This window comes from Conger conger, chromosome 16 (assembly GCF_963514075.1).
Source record: "Conger conger chromosome 16, fConCon1.1, whole genome shotgun sequence".
NCBI classification, from domain to species: Eukaryota; Metazoa; Chordata; class Actinopteri; order Anguilliformes; family Congridae; genus Conger; species Conger conger.
The window spans coordinates 18355623-18374969 of record NC_083775.1 but is presented as its reverse complement, the minus strand read 5'-3'; the positions used below and the strand labels follow the sequence as shown (position 1 = coordinate 18374969).

The 19347-nt window shown below is 39.7% G+C and overlaps 1 protein-coding gene across 1 annotated transcript in view; it reads right to left on the bottom strand.

The window, feature by feature from the left end:
- Nucleotides 1–19347, bottom strand: part of LOC133114083 (uncharacterized) — a 57707-nt gene that overhangs the window by 14163 nt on the left and 24197 nt on the right. Inside the window, 4 exon segments of the mRNA XM_061223279.1 lie at nt 7226–7970; nt 7972–8009; nt 8593–8851; nt 17971–18422. Of these exon segments, the coding sequence (XP_061079263.1) occupies nt 7226–7970; nt 7972–8009; nt 8593–8851; nt 17971–18422 (1494 nt within the window).

The window sequence follows — 19347 nt, the reverse complement described above, 5'->3', positions numbered from 1 at the left end:
TCTAGCACCTTGTCATCAGCATATTTATACAGCTGGCAGGTTGAATTCATAACTTGCATTTCATTAGTGTACAGAGAACACAACACAGGTGAGAGCACACAGCCTTGGGGTGCTCCTGTATATGGTCTTATGCAGACAGAGAACACAGATTATCAGTCTACATATTTCCACCATATTGGTGATCTTATCAAGTGGTGTGAAGACAGTGCCCTTTTTATTAACAAAAGTAAGACGAAGGAGTTGGTTATTGTAAGTCAGCATAATGCCTGTCACTATTTCCAACCTGTTTTGATTAACGATAAGCATGTTGAAGCAGTAAAGGAGTTTAAATATTTAGGAACCTTTTTTGATTGCACTTTAAGTTTTACAGCCAACACAGAATACGTTTTAAAAGAAGCAATCCAGTGCTTGTATCTAATCAGGAAATTGGATTCTTACGATACAAGCAACAACATTTTAGACACTGTTTACAGAAGTCTTTATGAAAGTGGTTTGGGGCTTGTGGATGGGCATCTGGGGGCTAAGAACAAAAATAGACTGTCCGGAATTACAAACATGGCCAGTAAAATTATTGTGAAAGAGCAGAAACAATTGGGATGTATATACAAGAAAAAGGTGAAACAAAAAGTCAGACAAATTGTGTCTGATACTGTTCATCCCCTTTTTAAAGAATTTACAAAACTGGCCTCAGGGAGACGCCATCGAGCCGCGGCGGTAACCAAGAATATTTATAAAAAGTCTTTCAAACCAATGTAATGTAATGTTTAAATTCATAAACATCTTTCACACCAGAACCATGTCTGTTATTTTTGTCTGTACTGTGCATGTTGTGCTATTTACTATTGTATGTATTGTGATTTATTTATTTTATTTATGTATTATGATGTGTTTTAACCAACCTGTTAAGCCGAAGGCAAATTTCCACAATTGTGGCCAAGAAGGATTATTATTATTATTAATAAAACACTTTAAATTAAAAAATCCCCCATTGACAAATGAACTGGAGAAAAATAGCAGTTGCCTTTTACCTGCTTACACCTAAAACTTGTATAAGTGTCTAGGCAAGGTTGTAATAACACAAAATGTAAATATAAATGAAACATTCGGTCTGTCTGGAGGGTTACGAGCGTGCAGTGACCTGCATGGTACCTGCAGTGTCTCTGTAGACACGGCAGATGAGCGCGTTTCGACTGGATTCAGGGTTGTGGACATGGCAGGGTTCAGAAAGATCAAAGATGATCAACAATTACTAGTGCTGTTACCGTCGGAAGACATTTGATCGAAGCTAAGCTATCAGTTCCACAGGAACTGTGGAATGTAGTTTGTTCATCCTGGGCAGCAGTTATCAAAAACAATGGTTATGGAACTAAATTAGTTCAGTAATTTAAAGTGAAGTTAAGTCTTTCTTTAGTGTTTCAGTTTGAAGAGAAAAATGTCGACACTGCCATTGTTTTGAACAGATTAATATTCCTTTTATTTGCTTCCTGTAAAGGAATAACAAAGACTTGATAAAACATTTTAATGCTTTGATTTGGAATTGAATGTGTAATTTTTCCACTATATTTGAAATATGTAACTAAAAGCTATTAAAAAATATTTGCACTTTATTCACTTTTTTAACGCACTGCTATTTAATTGAACACAACTGTAAGTCAGGAAGATATAAAAAAGGTTATTAGCATTAATCAAAATGCATTTGAAGACATTCATCCATTTGTAGGCTCGTGGGCAGAATGAGAAACAAAAAGATGAATAAAGTACATTACATTACATTACGTGGCATTTAGCAGACGCTCTTATCCAGAGCGACGTACAACAAAGTGCAAATCAATCACAAGAACAAGTGCAAAAGTAGACCTGAGAGGACAGTACAGTTCCGAGTCCTAGTGTAAACATACATAAATTCAGAACCCTTGAAGAGTACAATCAACTTTCAAACTAGCATAACACAGTTGGCAGCTAGAATACAACAACAGCCAATAAAAACAACAATACCCATACAAGTAACGATATCTATACATAAGTGCCATTACGGTCTAAGGCTAATCACAGTGATTGTGAGTTGGGGAGGGAAAGGTGTAGCCTGAAAAGATGGGTCTTCAGTCTGTGCTTGACTCTGCCATTCTGACATTCGCCGGGAGGTCATTCCACCACCGTGGGACCAGGACAGGCAGCAGTCGTGAGCGTGAAGTGCAGGTGTGGTGAGGGGGAGGCGCCAGACGGCACGAAGTGGCAGAACGGAGGGGTCTTGTTGGTGTATAGGTCTTGATAAGGGATTGAATATACACAGGGGCTGATCCTTTAACTGCCTGGTATGCGAGCACCAAAGTTTTAAATTTGATGCGAGCCATAACAGGCAGCCAGTGGAGGTTGCTGAGCAGGGGGGTGACATGTGAATGTCTGGGAACATTGAATACCAGACGGGCTGCAGCATTCTGGATGAGTTGTAGGGGTCTGATGGCAGATGCTGGAAGGCCAGCCAGCAGAGAATTGCAATAGTCCAGGCGGGACAGGACCATTGCTTGAACAAGGAGCTGAGTGGAGCAGGTGGTGAGAAAGGGTCGGATTCTCCAGATGTTGTACAGGAAGAACCTGCATGCCCGGGTCACCGTAGCGATGTTCTCGGAGAAGGATAGCCTGTTGTCCATCACCACTCCAAGGTTTCTTGCAGTAGGGGATGAGGTCACTGTGGTATCCCCTAGTGAGATGGAGAAATCAGAGAAGGGAGAGGTTAAAGCAGGGATGAAGATCACCTCCGTCTTATCTGGGTTGTGCTTTAGATGGTGGTTGCCCATCCAGCTCTGGATGTCTCTCAGGCAGGCGGAGATACGGGTAGAGACCTGTGTGTCTGATGGGGGGAAGGAGAGAAAGAGTTGGGTGTCATCTGCATAACAATGATAGGAGATGCCATGAGCAGAGATAACGGGGCCAAGGGATCTCGTGTAGATGGAGAAGAGGAGGGGTCCGAGGACTGAGCCCTGGGGGACTCCTGTAACAAAGGGGCGAGGGGTTGACACTCCTCCAGCCCAGGACACCTGGGAGGACCGGCCAGAGAGATAAGATTGGATCCACTCTAAGGCTGTGCCACAGATCCCTGTAGATGCCAGGGAGGCTAAGAGGATGGAGTGGTTGACCGTGTCGAACGCCGCAGAGAGGTCAAGAAGGATCAGGACAGAGGAGAGAGAGGTTGCTCGTGCAGCCTGAAGGGACTCTTTGACAGAGAGGAGTGCAGTCTCCGTCGAGTGGCCAGCCAGCCAGCCCAGAAGTATGCCATTGGAACCTCTTTGCACAGAAAAGGAGACGTCTCCTATGTATTTATAGGTATCTATGTATTTATGTATTTATGCATCTGAGCTCAAACTCACACAAGAACAAAGGCGACAACAAAACAGGTTTGTAATCTATGCATTTAAAGTATATAATATACAATATATCTATAGTATTTGTTACACAAGAACACAATGTACAAGAGCACTGAAAATCACCCAACATTTGAGATTAACTTAAAGCCGAAACAACCCACCCAACCTCTCCCCGGCCACTGGTCAGCACAGCTCTTTTCAGGTGAATGCCCAACAGCTCACATGGTCGTTTTGTCACAAGACAATGCACATTTCTCAAATTCATAACAACAGCAATGTTTAAATTGTGTACTTATAAAGTGAATAATGATATTGTATAGTGTGATACATACTATTATCCATAAATAGATTCAAATATTAATTAATATTCTTGCTATTTTGTAATAAATACAGTGCATCTGGAAAGTATTCACAGCGCTTCACTTTTCCCACATTTTATGTTACAGCCTTATTCCAAAATGGAATGAATTCATTTTTCTTCTCAAAATTCTACACACAACACCCTATAATGACAACATGAAAGAAGATTTTTTTTAAAATTCTTTGAAAAAAAACAAAAAAAAAACATCACATGAAATCACATGTACATAAGTATTCAGTCTTTGCTCAATACTTTGTTGATGCACCTTTGGCAGCAATTACAGCCTCAAGTCTTTTTGAATATAATGCCACAAGCTTGGCACACCTATCTTTGGGCAGTTTTGCCCATTCCTCTTTGCAGCACCTCTCAAGATCAGGTTGGATGGGGAGTGTCGGTGCACAGCCATTCTCAGATCTCTCCAGAGATGTTCAATCGGATTCAAGTGTGGGCTCTGGCTGGGCCACTCAAGGACATTCACAGAGTTGTCCTGAAGCCACTCCTTTGATATCTTGGCTGTGTGCTTAGGGTCGTTCTCCTGCTGAAAGATGAACCATCGCCCCAGTCTGAGGTCAAGAGCGCTCTGGAGCAGGTTTTCATCCAGGATGTCTCTGTACATTGCTGCATCCCTCAATCCTGACTAGTCTCCCAGTTCCTGCCGCTGAAAAACATCCCCACAGCATGATGCTGCCACCACCTTGCTTCACTGTAGGGATGGTATTGGCCAGGTGATGAGCCAAACATGATGCCTGGCATTCACGCCAAAGAGTTCAATCTTTGTCTCATCAGACCAGAGAATTTTGTTTCTCATGGTCTGAGAGTCCTTCAGGTGCCTTTTGGCAAACTCCAGGTGGGCTGCCATGTGCCTTTTACTAAGGAGTGGCTTCCGTCTGGCCACTCTACCATACAGGCCTGATTGGTGGATTGCTGCAGAGATGGTTGTCCTTCTGGAAGGTTCTCCTCTCCCCACAGAGGAATGCTGGAGCTCTGACAGAGTGACCATTGGGTTCTTGGTCACCTCCCTGACTAAGGCCCTTCTCCCCCGATTGCTCAGTTTAGACGGGCGGCCAGCTCTAGGAAGAGTCCTGGTGGTTCTGAACTTGTGAGACCTCTGTGAGACCTCACATAGACAGGTGTGTGCCTTTCCAAATCATGTCCAATCAACTCAATTTACCACAGGTGGATTCCAATTAAGCTGTAGAAACATCTCAAGGTTGATCAGTGGAAACAGGATGCACCTGAGCTCAATTTTGAGCTTCATGGCAAAGGCTGTGAATACTTATGTACAGGTGATTTCTTAGTTTTTGTTTTTTTTATAAATTTGAAAAAATTTGAAAAAAAACTTCTTTCATGTTGTCATTATAAGGTGTTGTATGTAGAATTTGGAGAAAAAAATGAATTTATTCCATTTTGGAATAAGGCTGTAACATAACAAAATGTGGGAAAAGTGAAGCGCTGTGAATCCAGATGCACTGGATGTGCCATGTTGCAAAGTATGTGGGGGATGATATAATGAGAGCTAACCACTGTCCTGTATAAAGTAAATATGAGAAAAATATAAATAGGCCTTAGTTAAAGACATTCATGTGTCAATGTCTTTCCTTCCTGTAAAAGGGAATGTTTATTAAGTGAATGTTTACTTTGCAGACCTGTGATAGTCCAATGCAGAATCAGTACCAGGCTGCTCCACACTTTAAACGAATCTCTGTCAGTTTAATGACCCAGTTTGACTCATCTGAGTAAATTGTTGAAGTTTTTATTGTGAACCCATAAGGCAAAAAGTCAGGAAGACACCGCACCTGACAGCACATGCTTCAAACTTCTAATGGAATGAACAGATACTACAAAAATAATTGTATTTAAAGCTAAAGTTTATCATCAAATCAAGATGAAATGCACAGAGTAAGATAAGTTGCTTGGTATATTGTCTAAAAAGTATCATCAAAAGTATCTGACAAAGTTAAATCATTTTCATCCACCAGGGGTCTATTTGAATTTCATAATGGTAAATAGTAAATGGCAGGCATTTATATAGCACCTTTATCCAAAGCGCTGTACAATTGATGCTTCTCCATTCACCCATTCATACACACACTCACACACCGACGGCAATTGGCGGCCATGCAAGGCCCCAACCAGCTTTTGGGGGTTAGGTGGGGTTAGGTGTCTTGCTCAGGGACACTTCGACACAGCCCGGGCGGGGAATCGAACCGGCAGCCCTCCGACTGCCAGACAACTGCTCTTACCGCCTGAGCCATGTCGCCCCGCATAATGTTCCTGTGAATACTGAATTCTTATTTCTTATTCTAATTACTTAATAATAGCAACCTAGTGCCAACCCAGCAAGACCAGGGCTGGGTTTGATTCCACTTTAACACATTACCTTAACTTTTTTTTTCAGTCAGATGACTTTGGAATGTTCATGAATAATACATACGTTTTTTGTGGTATGAAAACACACCAGAAATGCTAGTGAGGATTTATTAAACCTCACTTAACCCTTTCGGTCCCAAGCCCAATATGAAGTGGCTCCACCGATATACCAAGGGGCTTTGGCTTTGGTTGAGAAAGTTAAGAAAGTTGAGAAAATTTAGGAGGGTTTTAAGAGGGGTTCTAAACAATATAATATCAGGAAGTAAGCATAGCCAAGGTTCGAACCTGCAACCCAGCGCTGTTACACTCAGACACACAGATATACAAAGATGTTACATAACCTACCACATGGGGGCAGGGTAAATAAGTGTTTAGTCTGTAGTGTCACTGGCACTGTCCTATACCAGTGTCTCTTTGCCAAACATCTCTTCTTCACTCAGTACAGAACTCATGGTTCCGTATTCAGATGATGCTGATCTCTTTGATTTGCTCCTTTTCAGCCACTGTAACACCTTACTGGAAAGTTGATGAGCAGATTGATAATCCCACACAGCTGCCTGCTTCAGAGGGGGCTGGAGTCCCTCCACTCACTGTAAAACAACACAACCAAGCACTGTTACACTCAAAATATTCTGCATAATATTATGTTCCGTATTTATTATTTTTAGTGACATGTTTATTATTTTCAGCATTATAAATATTAAATGTATTTTGAATGTATTGTTCTCTCATTCTCTGGTGCACGGATCAGTTTCTCATATGAACTTAATTTTCACTCGTGAAAAACTGATCCAAATGAGAAATCTGTTTGATGTTCATATGTTTATCAGGCGGTTATTTACAGAGTACAGAGTACAGAGACTTTCAGCTTTGAGGGTTTTTGCACCAACATTGGGTGAACTGTGTAGGAATTACAGCCCTTTTTATACATAGTCCCTCCCAATTTTAGGGGACCAAAAGTAATTGGACAAATTAACACTGCATATAAAATTACAATATTAACTTGTAAACTGCTTTAGTTGTCATTTAAGGGGTGTAAAGGCTTTAAAATGTGCAGAGAGGTGTTTTTAGAATTGAAACTAACAGAGTGCTGAGAGATTCTGTTTGTCAGAAGATGATGATTAATACTCACTAGAAGGAGGTAACATTTGAAAGCTGTTTCTCCGCTTCATGAATGGCAGCATGGATTCTTCTTTCTCTGGGTCAATCACAATCTGAGACACTCTCTCTAACAGCTCCTCCTCTCTTCTGCTCCACTCCTCCTCAAAGCTCTTCTGTTCATTAATTTCCTTTCTCATATAATTTCCTTTCTCGTCACTCTTCCCAATAATGAAGGAAAGACCCTTGTTCCTGGCTACCATCTCCTCTATCTTCTCCAGCAGCTCTGTGACGTGAGTCCCATCAGCACTGTTGTAATTGTTGAGAACATGATACCTGTTCCCACATTTCTCTATGAGCTCTTGGAGGGCCCTCCCTTCAGTCTCAATGTGCTGCTCAATGGTTGTGTCTCCCAGCCAGTCTCCCCAGGTGAACAGCACCATAGTGTGTCTCCAGACTCTCTCACTGAGAAGTTCCAGTTGTTCCACCGCTGATCTGATGCGTTTCTCTCTGAATGCTGAGCTCACTTTAATGACCAGGAAGAGAGCACAGGGTCCCGGGGGACACAGAGACACACTGCGCACAATCTCCTGTTTGACCAGCTCTGCAGTGTTCTTCACAGAATAACTCCACCAGCCTGGTGTGTCGACCACAGTGACCTGTCTCCCAGCTACTTCACCCTGTCTCTCCACACACTGTGCAGTTCTTATTCCAGACTCAAACTCCTTTCTGCCCAGGATGGTGTTTCCTGCTGAACTCTTCCCACTCAGTCTCCCCCCCCAGCAGCACAATCCTCAGCTCTGAGAGACGGTGTTCCTCTCCTGTCAGAGAGAAAGAGAACTATTCACTCTTCATCAGGAGTGTTAACAGATATTTAGCTCTGAGATGAGCAGCTCACTATAAATTTGACATGGTGGGTATTAATAATGAACTGACTTTTATCACTCAGGATATAAGACAGGTAGGCTGAGTTTATTTTGGTAGGGGTAGAGTTGTGCATGACATTTCAGTTCATACCAACATAAAGTCTCATTCTATTCAAGACATTATTGCAACCAGAAATTTTTAATTACAATTATTTTAATATTGTGATGAAAATATTTTCTGAATTTGAAATATTAATGCAATAATTTTTATGACACCAAGAATATTAATTAAAAGGTAATGGCCTTTGTTATGGCACTGCTGAGTGGCTCATCCTTCTAAGATGTTAATCCAGTGTGTGGATGCACGCCACCGCCTGCTAGCAAACCCGGACTCTGCAATGCACTTCTCTCTGGAGAAATACTTTTCATTGATAGAACGCGTTTGAATGGAAATCAATTGGACATAATCATGATTCATTAAAATTTTCCACTGTAATTAATCTAAAACATATTTCAATCAATGGCAAATACTAACCCTTAAAAAGTGCTCGTAGAGTCTTTCTCCGTTTCTGAACCTTGATCATCCTCTTTTTCACTCGTTCTTCCACTGCCCTCCTCTTCTCTTCCACCTCTTGAAAGAGCATTCTGTCTATTTCATAGTGAGAGCCTCCATGCCCTGCCATCATCTCCTCTATCTTCTCCAGCAGCTCTGTGACCTGAGTCCCATCAGCCCTGTTCTTATTGTTGAGAACATGATACCTGTTCCCACATTTCTCTATGAGCTCTTGGAGGACCTTCCCTTCAGTCTCAATGTGCTGCTCAATGGTTTTGTCTCCCAGCCAGTCTCCCCAGGCGAATAGCACTATAGTGTGTCTCCAGACTCTCTCACTGAGAAGCTCCAGGTGTTCCACTGCTGATCTCATCTCAGTACCTCTGAATGCTGAGCTCACATCAATGACCAGGAAGAGAGCACAGGGTCCCGGGGGACACAGAGACACACTGCGCACAATCTTCTGTTTATGCAGCTCTGCAGTGTCCTTCACAGAATAATTTATCCACCAGCCTGGTGTGTCGACCACAGTGACTTGTCTCCCAGCTACTTCACCCTGTCTCTTCACACACTGTGCAGTTCTTATTCCAGACTCAAACTCCTCTCTGCCCAGGATGGTGTTTCCTGCTGAACTCTTCCCAGAAAAAAAAGAAAGAAAGAATTTTGGATTACAACCACATAAGCTGTTTCCAAGTATTGAAAAAATATACTGAATCAATAAAATGAAAGAAGAAAACAGAAAGAAGAAACTCACCATGATGAGAGGTCACACCAGCAGCTGCCATGCTGGTCCCTCTGTCTTTCTCCAGTTTCCTCTTGCAAATAAAATTATTTTAATGGCATATACATTTTTTTCTTATTTTTCACATGTTTTGTATGCCATCTGTAGATTTTCTGCTGTAATATTTTCCTGCACAAAAAGTGTATGACATAACATCAGGCTTTTCTTCCTATTTTTTTTCAATACACACAGACATTTTTTTTGTGTTATTTATTATATTGTCAATGTTTCAAGAAGCTTAAGACTACTGACCAGCTTCACAACAAGCATTGGAGCCTTATGTTGTTTTGTTCTACAAATGGAAAAAAAGAAAAAGAAAAATGAAACTAAATGATCTCTTTTTGTATTTTGTATTGTCTTTATATGTTTTTGCCCTGCCACGTTAAGTCAAACAGGTTTCACAGCCAAGTACCATGTGACCAAAACTGCCCTGCCAGGTGAACAAAATGATTGATGACACCTGTGTTTTGTTTTGTTACTTTTTGAATTCTAAAGAAGGGTGTCTTTTTGTATGATTTAATATTGTCAATGTTTAAAGACGCTTCTGACAACTGGTCAGCTTCACAATGAGCATTGGAGGCTTCTGTTGTTTTGCTCTTCAAATGAAAAAAAACTGAAACTGAACTCTCCATTCAAGTTAAATGTTCAATGTATTTTTTTATGTATGTTTTCGCCCTGCCACAGTAAGTCAAACAGGTTTCACAGCCTCTTTAAAATACTTGTTAAATAATAAATACATTATAAATTATCTTAAATAATAAATAATCAGGAATAAATAATCATAAAGTGAAAGTGAAAGTATTGACAAATTCACTGATATAAACTATTTTGTTGCTGTTTTGCCTGTCTCTTGCGGTTTATTAATTTTTAAAAATTATTTATTTGATACACCATATTCATCCTGTTAATTCAGTATTATCATGTAATCACAGTACATGTCTGTGTAAATAGGCTACACATTTACAGTGTCTGAATTAAAAAATAATTTCAGCATACCTGATCACTTGTGATCACTCCGGGTTGATCACCATCCAGCTGAAAAATAAATGAACTCCTTGAAATGGAACAATGTCATGGCATGTGTTTTGATTCCAACGGGAGGGGTTGGTTGTTAGAATTCAGAAGAAAAAGTCTTGTTCTGCCAGCGTGTGCCAGCTTGTTTGAGGTGTGTGTATGTGCTGGAGGATTAGGTATGAGTACACTATGAATATTTATATATACAGTGCAAACTGTAAATATTTGGACAGTGGCATAATGTCTGATCTTTTGGCTCTTTACTCCAGCACATTGGCTTTGAAATGAAACAATGAATGTGTGGTGCAGACTTTCACCTTCAATTGGAGGGTATTTGTTTATGTTTATGTTTATTTATTTAGCACAAATTTTAGTACAAATCTGTGCAAGGTGGGAGCGAAGCCCTAACAGGCTTGTACAGAGCTCCACACCTAACCAACACTTACTACTTACTAAGATGATATAAGAAAGAAGAAACCGACAACATAGAGTGATGATTAAACATAAGATGATATAAGGAAGAAGAAACAGACAACAAAGAATGATGATTAAACATAAAATGAAATAAGAAAGAAGAAACAGACAACATAGGATGATGATTAAACATAAAATGATATAAGAAAGAAAAAACAGACAACATAGGATGATGATTGAATATAGGATGATACGAAAACGAAGAAACAGACATAGGATGATGATTGAACATAGGATGATATGAGAAAAAAAAAGACAACATAGGATGATGACTAAACATGGGATGATACAAGAAGAAGAGAAACAAATAACTGAGATGAATATTTTGTAGCAGATTAGATAGACATTAGATATTTTTTCAAATGTTTTTTAAAGACAGTATGTGAGGACATAGATCTCAGTTGAGGGCTTAGTTCACTCCACAGCTTTGGGCCTCTAACGGAAAGATTATACTGGTGTCTTGATGTTTGTGAGCGCGATAGGAGTAGATTATTGTTGCTGTGTCTCGTTTGATGTGAATGGACATTGGAGGTGGCAGTAAATAGATTCTGAAGGGTGTCTGGAAGTTCATGTTTTCTATACATGAATTTGTGGATGAATATGCATATCTGGTATGTGTTCACTTTTTCAATCGGCAATATGTTATATTTTTTAAAAAGGGGGGCGGATGGTGCATATCTATTTGAGTGGGAGATAAACCTTAAGTATTTCTTCTGTACTGTACGTAGTTTATTAAGATATGTAGGATAGGTCGCTGCCCAGATAATGTTACAGTAATTGATGAAAGGGAACAGGAAGCTATAATACAGAGTAAGATGAGCTGAAGAGTGAACTAAGGGACAAACTTTCCTCAATATGCCCAGCATCCTTGAAGATCTTTTGGTGACTAGGTCAATGTGATTAGACCACTTGAGATCACTATCAATAATGATGCCTAAGAATTTAGTTTGCTGGACTAGATGGATTTCAGCATTATTTATGATAATTTTGGCTAGTTCTTTTGGGTAGTGTTTGTTTATGTTACAAAAGATCATGAAGTTGCACTTCTTCACATTGAGGGTTAGTTTGTTTCGTTGGAACCATTGCGCTAAAATAGATAGTTCATTATTAACAATTCTGATCAGGGAGTGAAAATCATCGTGGGAAGCTATGAGATTTGTGTCATCCGCAAACAGAACTGGAAGGAGATTTGTACATGACATGGCCATATCGTTTATATAGATTAAAAATAATAAAGGACCCAGGACTGAGCCCTGGGGGACACCAAATGCGATCTTAGATTTCTTTGAGGAAACACCATTTAGATGGACATATTGCTCTCTATTGACAAGGTAACTGGTTAACAGTTTAAGGGCAGTATCCTTCACTCCATATCTTTTGAGTTTGGCAAGCAGTATAGCATGGCATACCGTGTCAAAGGCTTTGCTTAGATCCAGGAAGACACCAAGGGCAAATTTTTTGTTATCAAGAGCTGATGAGATATAATTAACGAGCTGTATTATGGCATACTCGGTAGAGTATTTTTTACGAAATCCATATTGGTGTTTGTATAATATATTATTTACTGCAAGGTGATTGGATAGTCTAGAATAGATCAGTTTTTCTGATTTGCGGTCTGTGTCGGAATAGGAACACCTCCCTCTTTCTGTCTTTCTCTCATCATATCCTTATTGTGGGTACACTGGGATTTGAACCACTGACCTTGCAGGTCCCAGTACCTTAATCACTACGAAATAGGCCGACCTAAACTTTGGTGTGAAAATAGAAACTCACCATGATACAAGGTCCCCTCACCAGCTGCCATGTCGGTCACTTGGCTGCAAGAATGAGACATACCAGCTGATTTTGACAACAAGGAAATATAGAGGTCTTTCCATGCTTCAGTTCAAAATGGAAAGGGCTCCGTTCAGTCGCATGGCACTCAAGTCTGGAATACAGTGTCAAATTTCTATGAATTGCTTCCTATTATTTTGCAAGTTAACATTGGTCAAACACTTATTTCCTTTTTTCTTTGGCGATTATGCAATTGGCATTTAGTTGCAGCCAGCCATTTTAGGCTATGTGAAAAAAAACGGGCAATTTTTTCTCTGGTTCCCATTGCGTTTTAATGAATACATTTGTTTATAAACTAGAAAATAAATTGTCTTGACTACATTATTTTGGCAAGTTAGCTGTATTATAAGCAGGAATTTACCCTATGAACGAGTCAGTTGTGAGGAAACATTTCCTCATAACTGACTCGTTCGTAGGATATTATCCCTTAGTGCATGTTTCCAATGTTTTGTTAATAAATCACACAGGCAGCATTTTGTGTGATTTAAACATGTTTAACATGTTTAGAGAAACTTCTGATTAAATCCGATTTACTATGGGCATTAGAGCCATTGGGTTAAAATGAAGAAAATACAATATTCAATCAAAACACTTTTTAAAAACTTGTTCAGTGTTCAATGTTTTATCTTTGCATATTTTCTCCCCTTCAAGGTCAGGCAGACAGGTCTGACAGCCTTTTTAAAAAACTTGGCAAGACACGCCCGACCACATGATAACATGAAGAGATCAGATGTTCATGCCCCTTCGACATTATGGCCAGGGGTGGAACTTTAGACTTACAAAAATGCACAGAATTTTTCAGATTTTCAAATCTCTTTTCTTTTTCTTGCTCTTTTATCTATTCCTAGCTCCATCCATCGAGAGAGGTTAAGAAATGTGGCAAGAAAAATAAATCGAGACAGGGAAATCCTTACGTGAATTAGGCAGATGGAATGTCCTTGGTCCTTGAACGTCAGTTTGAAGCCACGTCAGTTACAGATGGGGAGTGCTGGATTCACAGGTCGATCATATGTCAGCAGGCTTTCTGGGAAAATTCTTCCGCAAAGGATCCACGGATGGGATGGGAGTTTGGGAGTTCCCAACTTCTACTTCTAGTTCCTAGACGGAACATTTAACAGGTTGGAATGTCCTTAAAGATGATGGACCTCAATCGATTTCCTAGTCAGGAGCAAGTAAAAGCGAAAGAGGAGAAAAATAAGCAATTGGAATGAGCCTTAACTATACTGAATATATATACTTAACTAACTTACCTATAATGATCAAGTGCAGACAGTGTAGAGGAGTCCACTTTGGTCATGAACCAGGCCTATAGTTGTTAAGGTTCAATAAAGATATACTAATTCATCAATACAGTAAGGAATTAACCTCTCATTAGTTCATGAATTTGTTAAAGGTACAATAGGTCAGAATTTTGTGTAAAAACATTGTTACGAGACCATTGTAAATCCCTTCCCATCATCAAAGGCTCAGTGACATTTTGAATCATCCTGTATAGCTGTTTGGAAGATGAGAGACAGCTTTCATTTTCTTCCCCCTTCCTGTGAGTTTTCTTCTTCTTCTTTTGACTGAGATTCTCAGCACTTACAGTTCAGCTTCAAGTCCATGAATGACAGACCTCTATGCACATTTTAAAGGGTACCTGTACGTCAAGTGGATGACAGCTCAAATCGGAAACTGCTCAACCCAATGTATATGCACATGAATAACATGCATGGAATTTGCAGTGGCAAAGATAATTCAGAAACTTCAACTGGTTATTTGTATGAACCACTGAAGAGGGATTATCCCCATTTAGTATGCTCAGGTGGAGAAAGCGGCAATACAGATGATGACATTATGGGACCTCCTGCACAATTGCTAGCTTGCAAGGATCGCATAAAATATGCATTGGCTCCAAGCTCATATTCGGTAATATGTCTTCTCACTGAAGTGTTATGGGACTGACGTAGTCTGATAAAATAAATGAAACCTCTTGTTATGTGTGACTTGTTTAGTTTACGAGAATGGGAAATAATTTTTATTATTGAACAGATCAAAGCATATGCTCGTTTTGGCTTTAAAATGTTTTACACTTTTATAAACAGTTAATAATCCCGTACAAATGTGGAAGATTAGACTGGTCAAGTCAATCGCCAGACCTTAACCCAATTGAGCATGCATTTCACCAACTGAAGAAGAGATTGAAGGGAAAACCCCCCGAAACAAATAACAACTGAAAACTTCAGTAAAAGCCTGGAAGAGCATCACAAAAGAAGAATGCAACAGTTTTCTGGGTCACAGGCTTGATGCAGTTATTGCAGGCAAGATAAATGCTACCAAATATTCAGTGATATTTACTTTCATTGACTTAAATACTCTCTGTTCCAATACTTTCGGGGGGGACTGTACATTCCACCTGCTCTAGACGCCACACAACAGGAAGTTGTTCAAAATGTCAGGGCGTGACTTGGGAACAAAAGGAAAATTTAAAAATTAAAGGGAGGTGAAAACAATATTATTCCCTTATGTGATGTGTATACAAAGTGCAAAGACATTTTATCATAAGTTATGAAGCCTGATTTAGCAACTGGACCTCAGAAATATTTATTTAATTATATGTTTGGAAAAAACTTTTTGGATTTCTTTTTAAAATCAACACAATAGGGATATTTCACATTTATATTTTATTGTGTTATGTTTATTGATTTATTTATCTTGTACAGAAGATTAAGTTTGGAACATGTGTAATGAACAGTATGCCACAAAAAGCTATGAATTAAAAAATACATATTTTTATATTTGACTGAAGCAACCTTGTCTTTTCTTCATTCAGTCAAAACACTTTGTTTGTGTGAGTGTGTGTAGTGGGGGAGTAATTGTGTGAATGTGTATGGGGTTCAGAGAGTGTTGTCTGTGTGAGCCTTTGCAAAGGGAGGGGTATGTTTGGTGTGGGGCGTGTGTTCATCTGTTTGCTAGATACTACAAAAATACTTTTATTTAAAACAAATTAATCAAGAAGTGTAATCAACAAATCAGTATAAATTAAGATGAAATGGGCAGAGTACAATAAGTTGCTGTGTATATTTTCTGAAAAGCTGTCATGTTAAGAAGTCTGAAGTAAAGTATATTTCATAAGTACGTAGATAAATTCAGTCACTTTAAAGTTCAGGAGTCTAGCATTAATTCATATCACGGATAAGATCCTTTGCATCCACTAGAGGGCAGTCTCAGAATTTCATAACAGTGTCCGTGCTCACCATGGTTTCCTCCAGTAAAGGCACAGTGGAGAATGTGTGTGGGAAGAAATAATGTAGCAGTAACCAGAGGAACCTAGAAAGACCAACTATGAATAGACTCCCTGTCAGTTAGCTGAAGACATGGGCATAGCCAAGGTACAAACCTGCAACCGAGTGTCATTACCCACCGAGCCAGAATCACAGACATACAGAGATGTTCCATAAATGCAGTCTTGTGTACTGTATGTCATGAATACTATCACATCACTCAGCTTTCACATTATAACTACATACTGTGTACAGTTTAAGTTCACATTTGACATGCCCATAGCCACCAACATGGCTTTGATTGAGTTGAATGAGCCACAGAACATACATTTTATTGATAAAGCAGTGTTTGGTCTGTACTGTCACTTGCACTGTCCTCTACCAGTGTCTCTGTGTCAGATAACTCTGATTCACTCACTGTTCCATATCCAGATGATGTTAAGAATGATGCTGAACTCTCTGATTTGCTCATTTTCAACCACTGTGACACCTTACTGCAAAGTTGATGAGCAGATTGATAATCCCACACAGAGCTGTCTGCTTCAGAGGGGACTGGAGTCCCTCCACTCACTGTAACACAACACCACAAACAAGCTGTTACACTCAAATTAATTCACATAATACTGTTACATTTGTGTTATTTTCAGCAACTACTGCATCATAAATATTTGAGATATTTTTATTCACATAAAGATCTTCTGTGGTGCATGGTTCAATTTCTCATTTGTCTGTTAATCTGATCCAAACTAGAAATCTGCTTGATGCTCACACTGTATATTTGTCCAGATTGTAAATAAATCCTTTCTTTTTCAAGGAGTACTTTAGTCTGGTATCCATATACTGTATTTGGAAGATCCATACAAAATGTACTGCAATAAAAGTATTAGCTTATATACCTAATAACTCTTGAAAGGATATCAATGGGACAGCATGGGTTGCCAACCACTGGGTTGACACAAGGGCTCATCTGTTTGGAGGTAGTCAAAATGGATACTTCCATCCCTGGACATGGATTGCTGCAATCATGTTAAACTAAAATGTGATCTGGCAATACTTAAGAACTACATTAATTCCTTCTATCAACAATGTTGGGTATGCCAACACTATTGTGCAAGGAGTTATTCTAAATAAATACGTTTTCAAGTATGAATTGGCTGTTTTGTTTTGGCAGTCAGCTAGCCACCAGTTTCATAGCAACAGGTGGAAAGAACACAGCAACAGACCGAATCAAATTACACTACAAACCGTTTTAGGTTTGTAACTGAACTTGCCTGAGCAACACTAAATGCTATGATCTGAGGAAATATATGGCACCCTTTACAAAAGCGGTTTGGTGAAAAACTGTTGGAAATTCTAATTAAAAAGACATAACCAATATTGGTAACCATTTTATTCCACAATACACCATGGCCTCCCGTGCCTGATTGTGAAAATAAAACATTGTCCAAAAGCTTTTCTCAGATATAAGGGCGGGGACTCCAATTTTAAAAAATGGAAACACTGGTCTACAGAAAGGATTAGAATAGTAATAGTTACCTGGATAGTATATTATAAATGTATCATTAACTCATTGTAGAATGTGCATAAATGGGTTTGGTTGTAGACTTGAAAGTAAATGGTATGTGCTGAGAAATTCAGTCCATAGGAACATGATGAATAAAACTTACGGGAAGGAGGAAGGAAATGACAGCTGTCTTTTCTCTTTGTGAATGGCAGTGTGGATCCCTTTTTCTTTGAATCAACCACAATTTTGGACATTCTTTCTATCAGCTCCTCCTCTCTTCTGCTCCATTCATCCTCAAAGCACTTCTGTTTATTATTTCCCATAGACCTGCCTTCTTCACCTCTCTCCAGTATTGTGAAAGGAAGACCCCTGTTCCTGGCTACCATCTCTTCTATCTTCTCCAGCAGCTCTGTGACCTGAGTCCCATCAGCCCTGTTCTCATTGTTGAGAACATGATACCTGTTCCCACATTTCTCTATAAGCTCTTGGAGAACCCTCCCTTCAGTCTCAATGTACTGTTCAATGGCTGTGTCTCCCAGCCAGTCTCCCCAGGTGAACAGCACTATAGTGTGTCTCCAGACTCTCTCACTGAGAAGCTCCAGGTGTTCCACCGCTGATCTCCTCTCGGTATCACTGAATGCTGAGCTCACATCAATGACCAGGAAGAGAGCACAGGGTCCCGGGGGACACAGAGACACACTGCGCACAATCTCCTGTTTATCCAGCTCTGCAGTGTCGTTCACAGAATAAGTCTTCCACCAGCCTGGTGTGTCGACCACAGTGACCTGTCTCCCAGCTACTTCACCCTGTCTCTTCACACACTGTGCAGTTCTTATTCCAGAGTCAAACTCCTCTCTGCCCAGGATGGTGTTTCCTGCTGAACTCTTCCCACTCATTTCCCCCCCCAGCAGCACAATCCTCAGCTCTGAGAGACGGTGTTCCTCCCCTGTCAGAGAGAAAGTGAACTATTTATTCCTCATAAACTCGGAGTTGAGCTGTTCTCAGTAAGTTTGGAGTGGTGAGCATTAATAATGAAATTACATTAATCACTGAGGACATAAGACAGATGGGCTGCAGTTACGTATATTGGTAGAGGAAGAGTTGCGCATGATATTTTAGTTCATACCACCATAATGTCTCACTCTCCTCAATACATTTGGAATTGGACAACTGGAAATATGGAAATGTATATATATATAAAATATTATTAATATGTAAAAAATTACTAATAATCTGATAAAATTTGAAAGCCGAAAGGAACATTTTTTGTAATTATTTTCTATTACTTTATCTGAACCACAGCTAGTTTAATCTTCTCTGGAAAATCTGGCAATCCTCGTCAGATTCAATTTGTATGGTGTCATGATGACCTTTTCAACTTTTACCTCGAAAATTCCCTCCATTTGCAACCCTACTCATTTAAGCACTAAATGGAAATTGGTTGGCATTTATACAGCGCCTTTATCCAAAGCGCTGCAAAATTGATGCTTCTCATTCACCCATTCAAAGACAGACTCACACACACACACCAACGCTGATTGGCTACCATGCAAGGCGTCAGGAGCATTTGGGGGTTAGGTGTCTTGCTTTGGGACTTGGCGGGATTGAACTGGCAACCCTCCGACTGCCAGATGACTTTGCAAAGGAAAACGGCACCTTTGGCGCCATTGGCCAACAAGATATTTCATATGAACAAGGTCATACGGTCCCTTTTGTAGATTGTAATGGCTGCCTTTGTAAGTTGCAGCTAGCAATGATTACTAATTTATGCTAAATTATCTAGCTAGCTTTGTTAGCTCACTAAGCAAGTTCACCAGCGTTGGTGCATCATAAAGTCTATTGATAATACAGTGTCCTTTTGAAATTGCAAA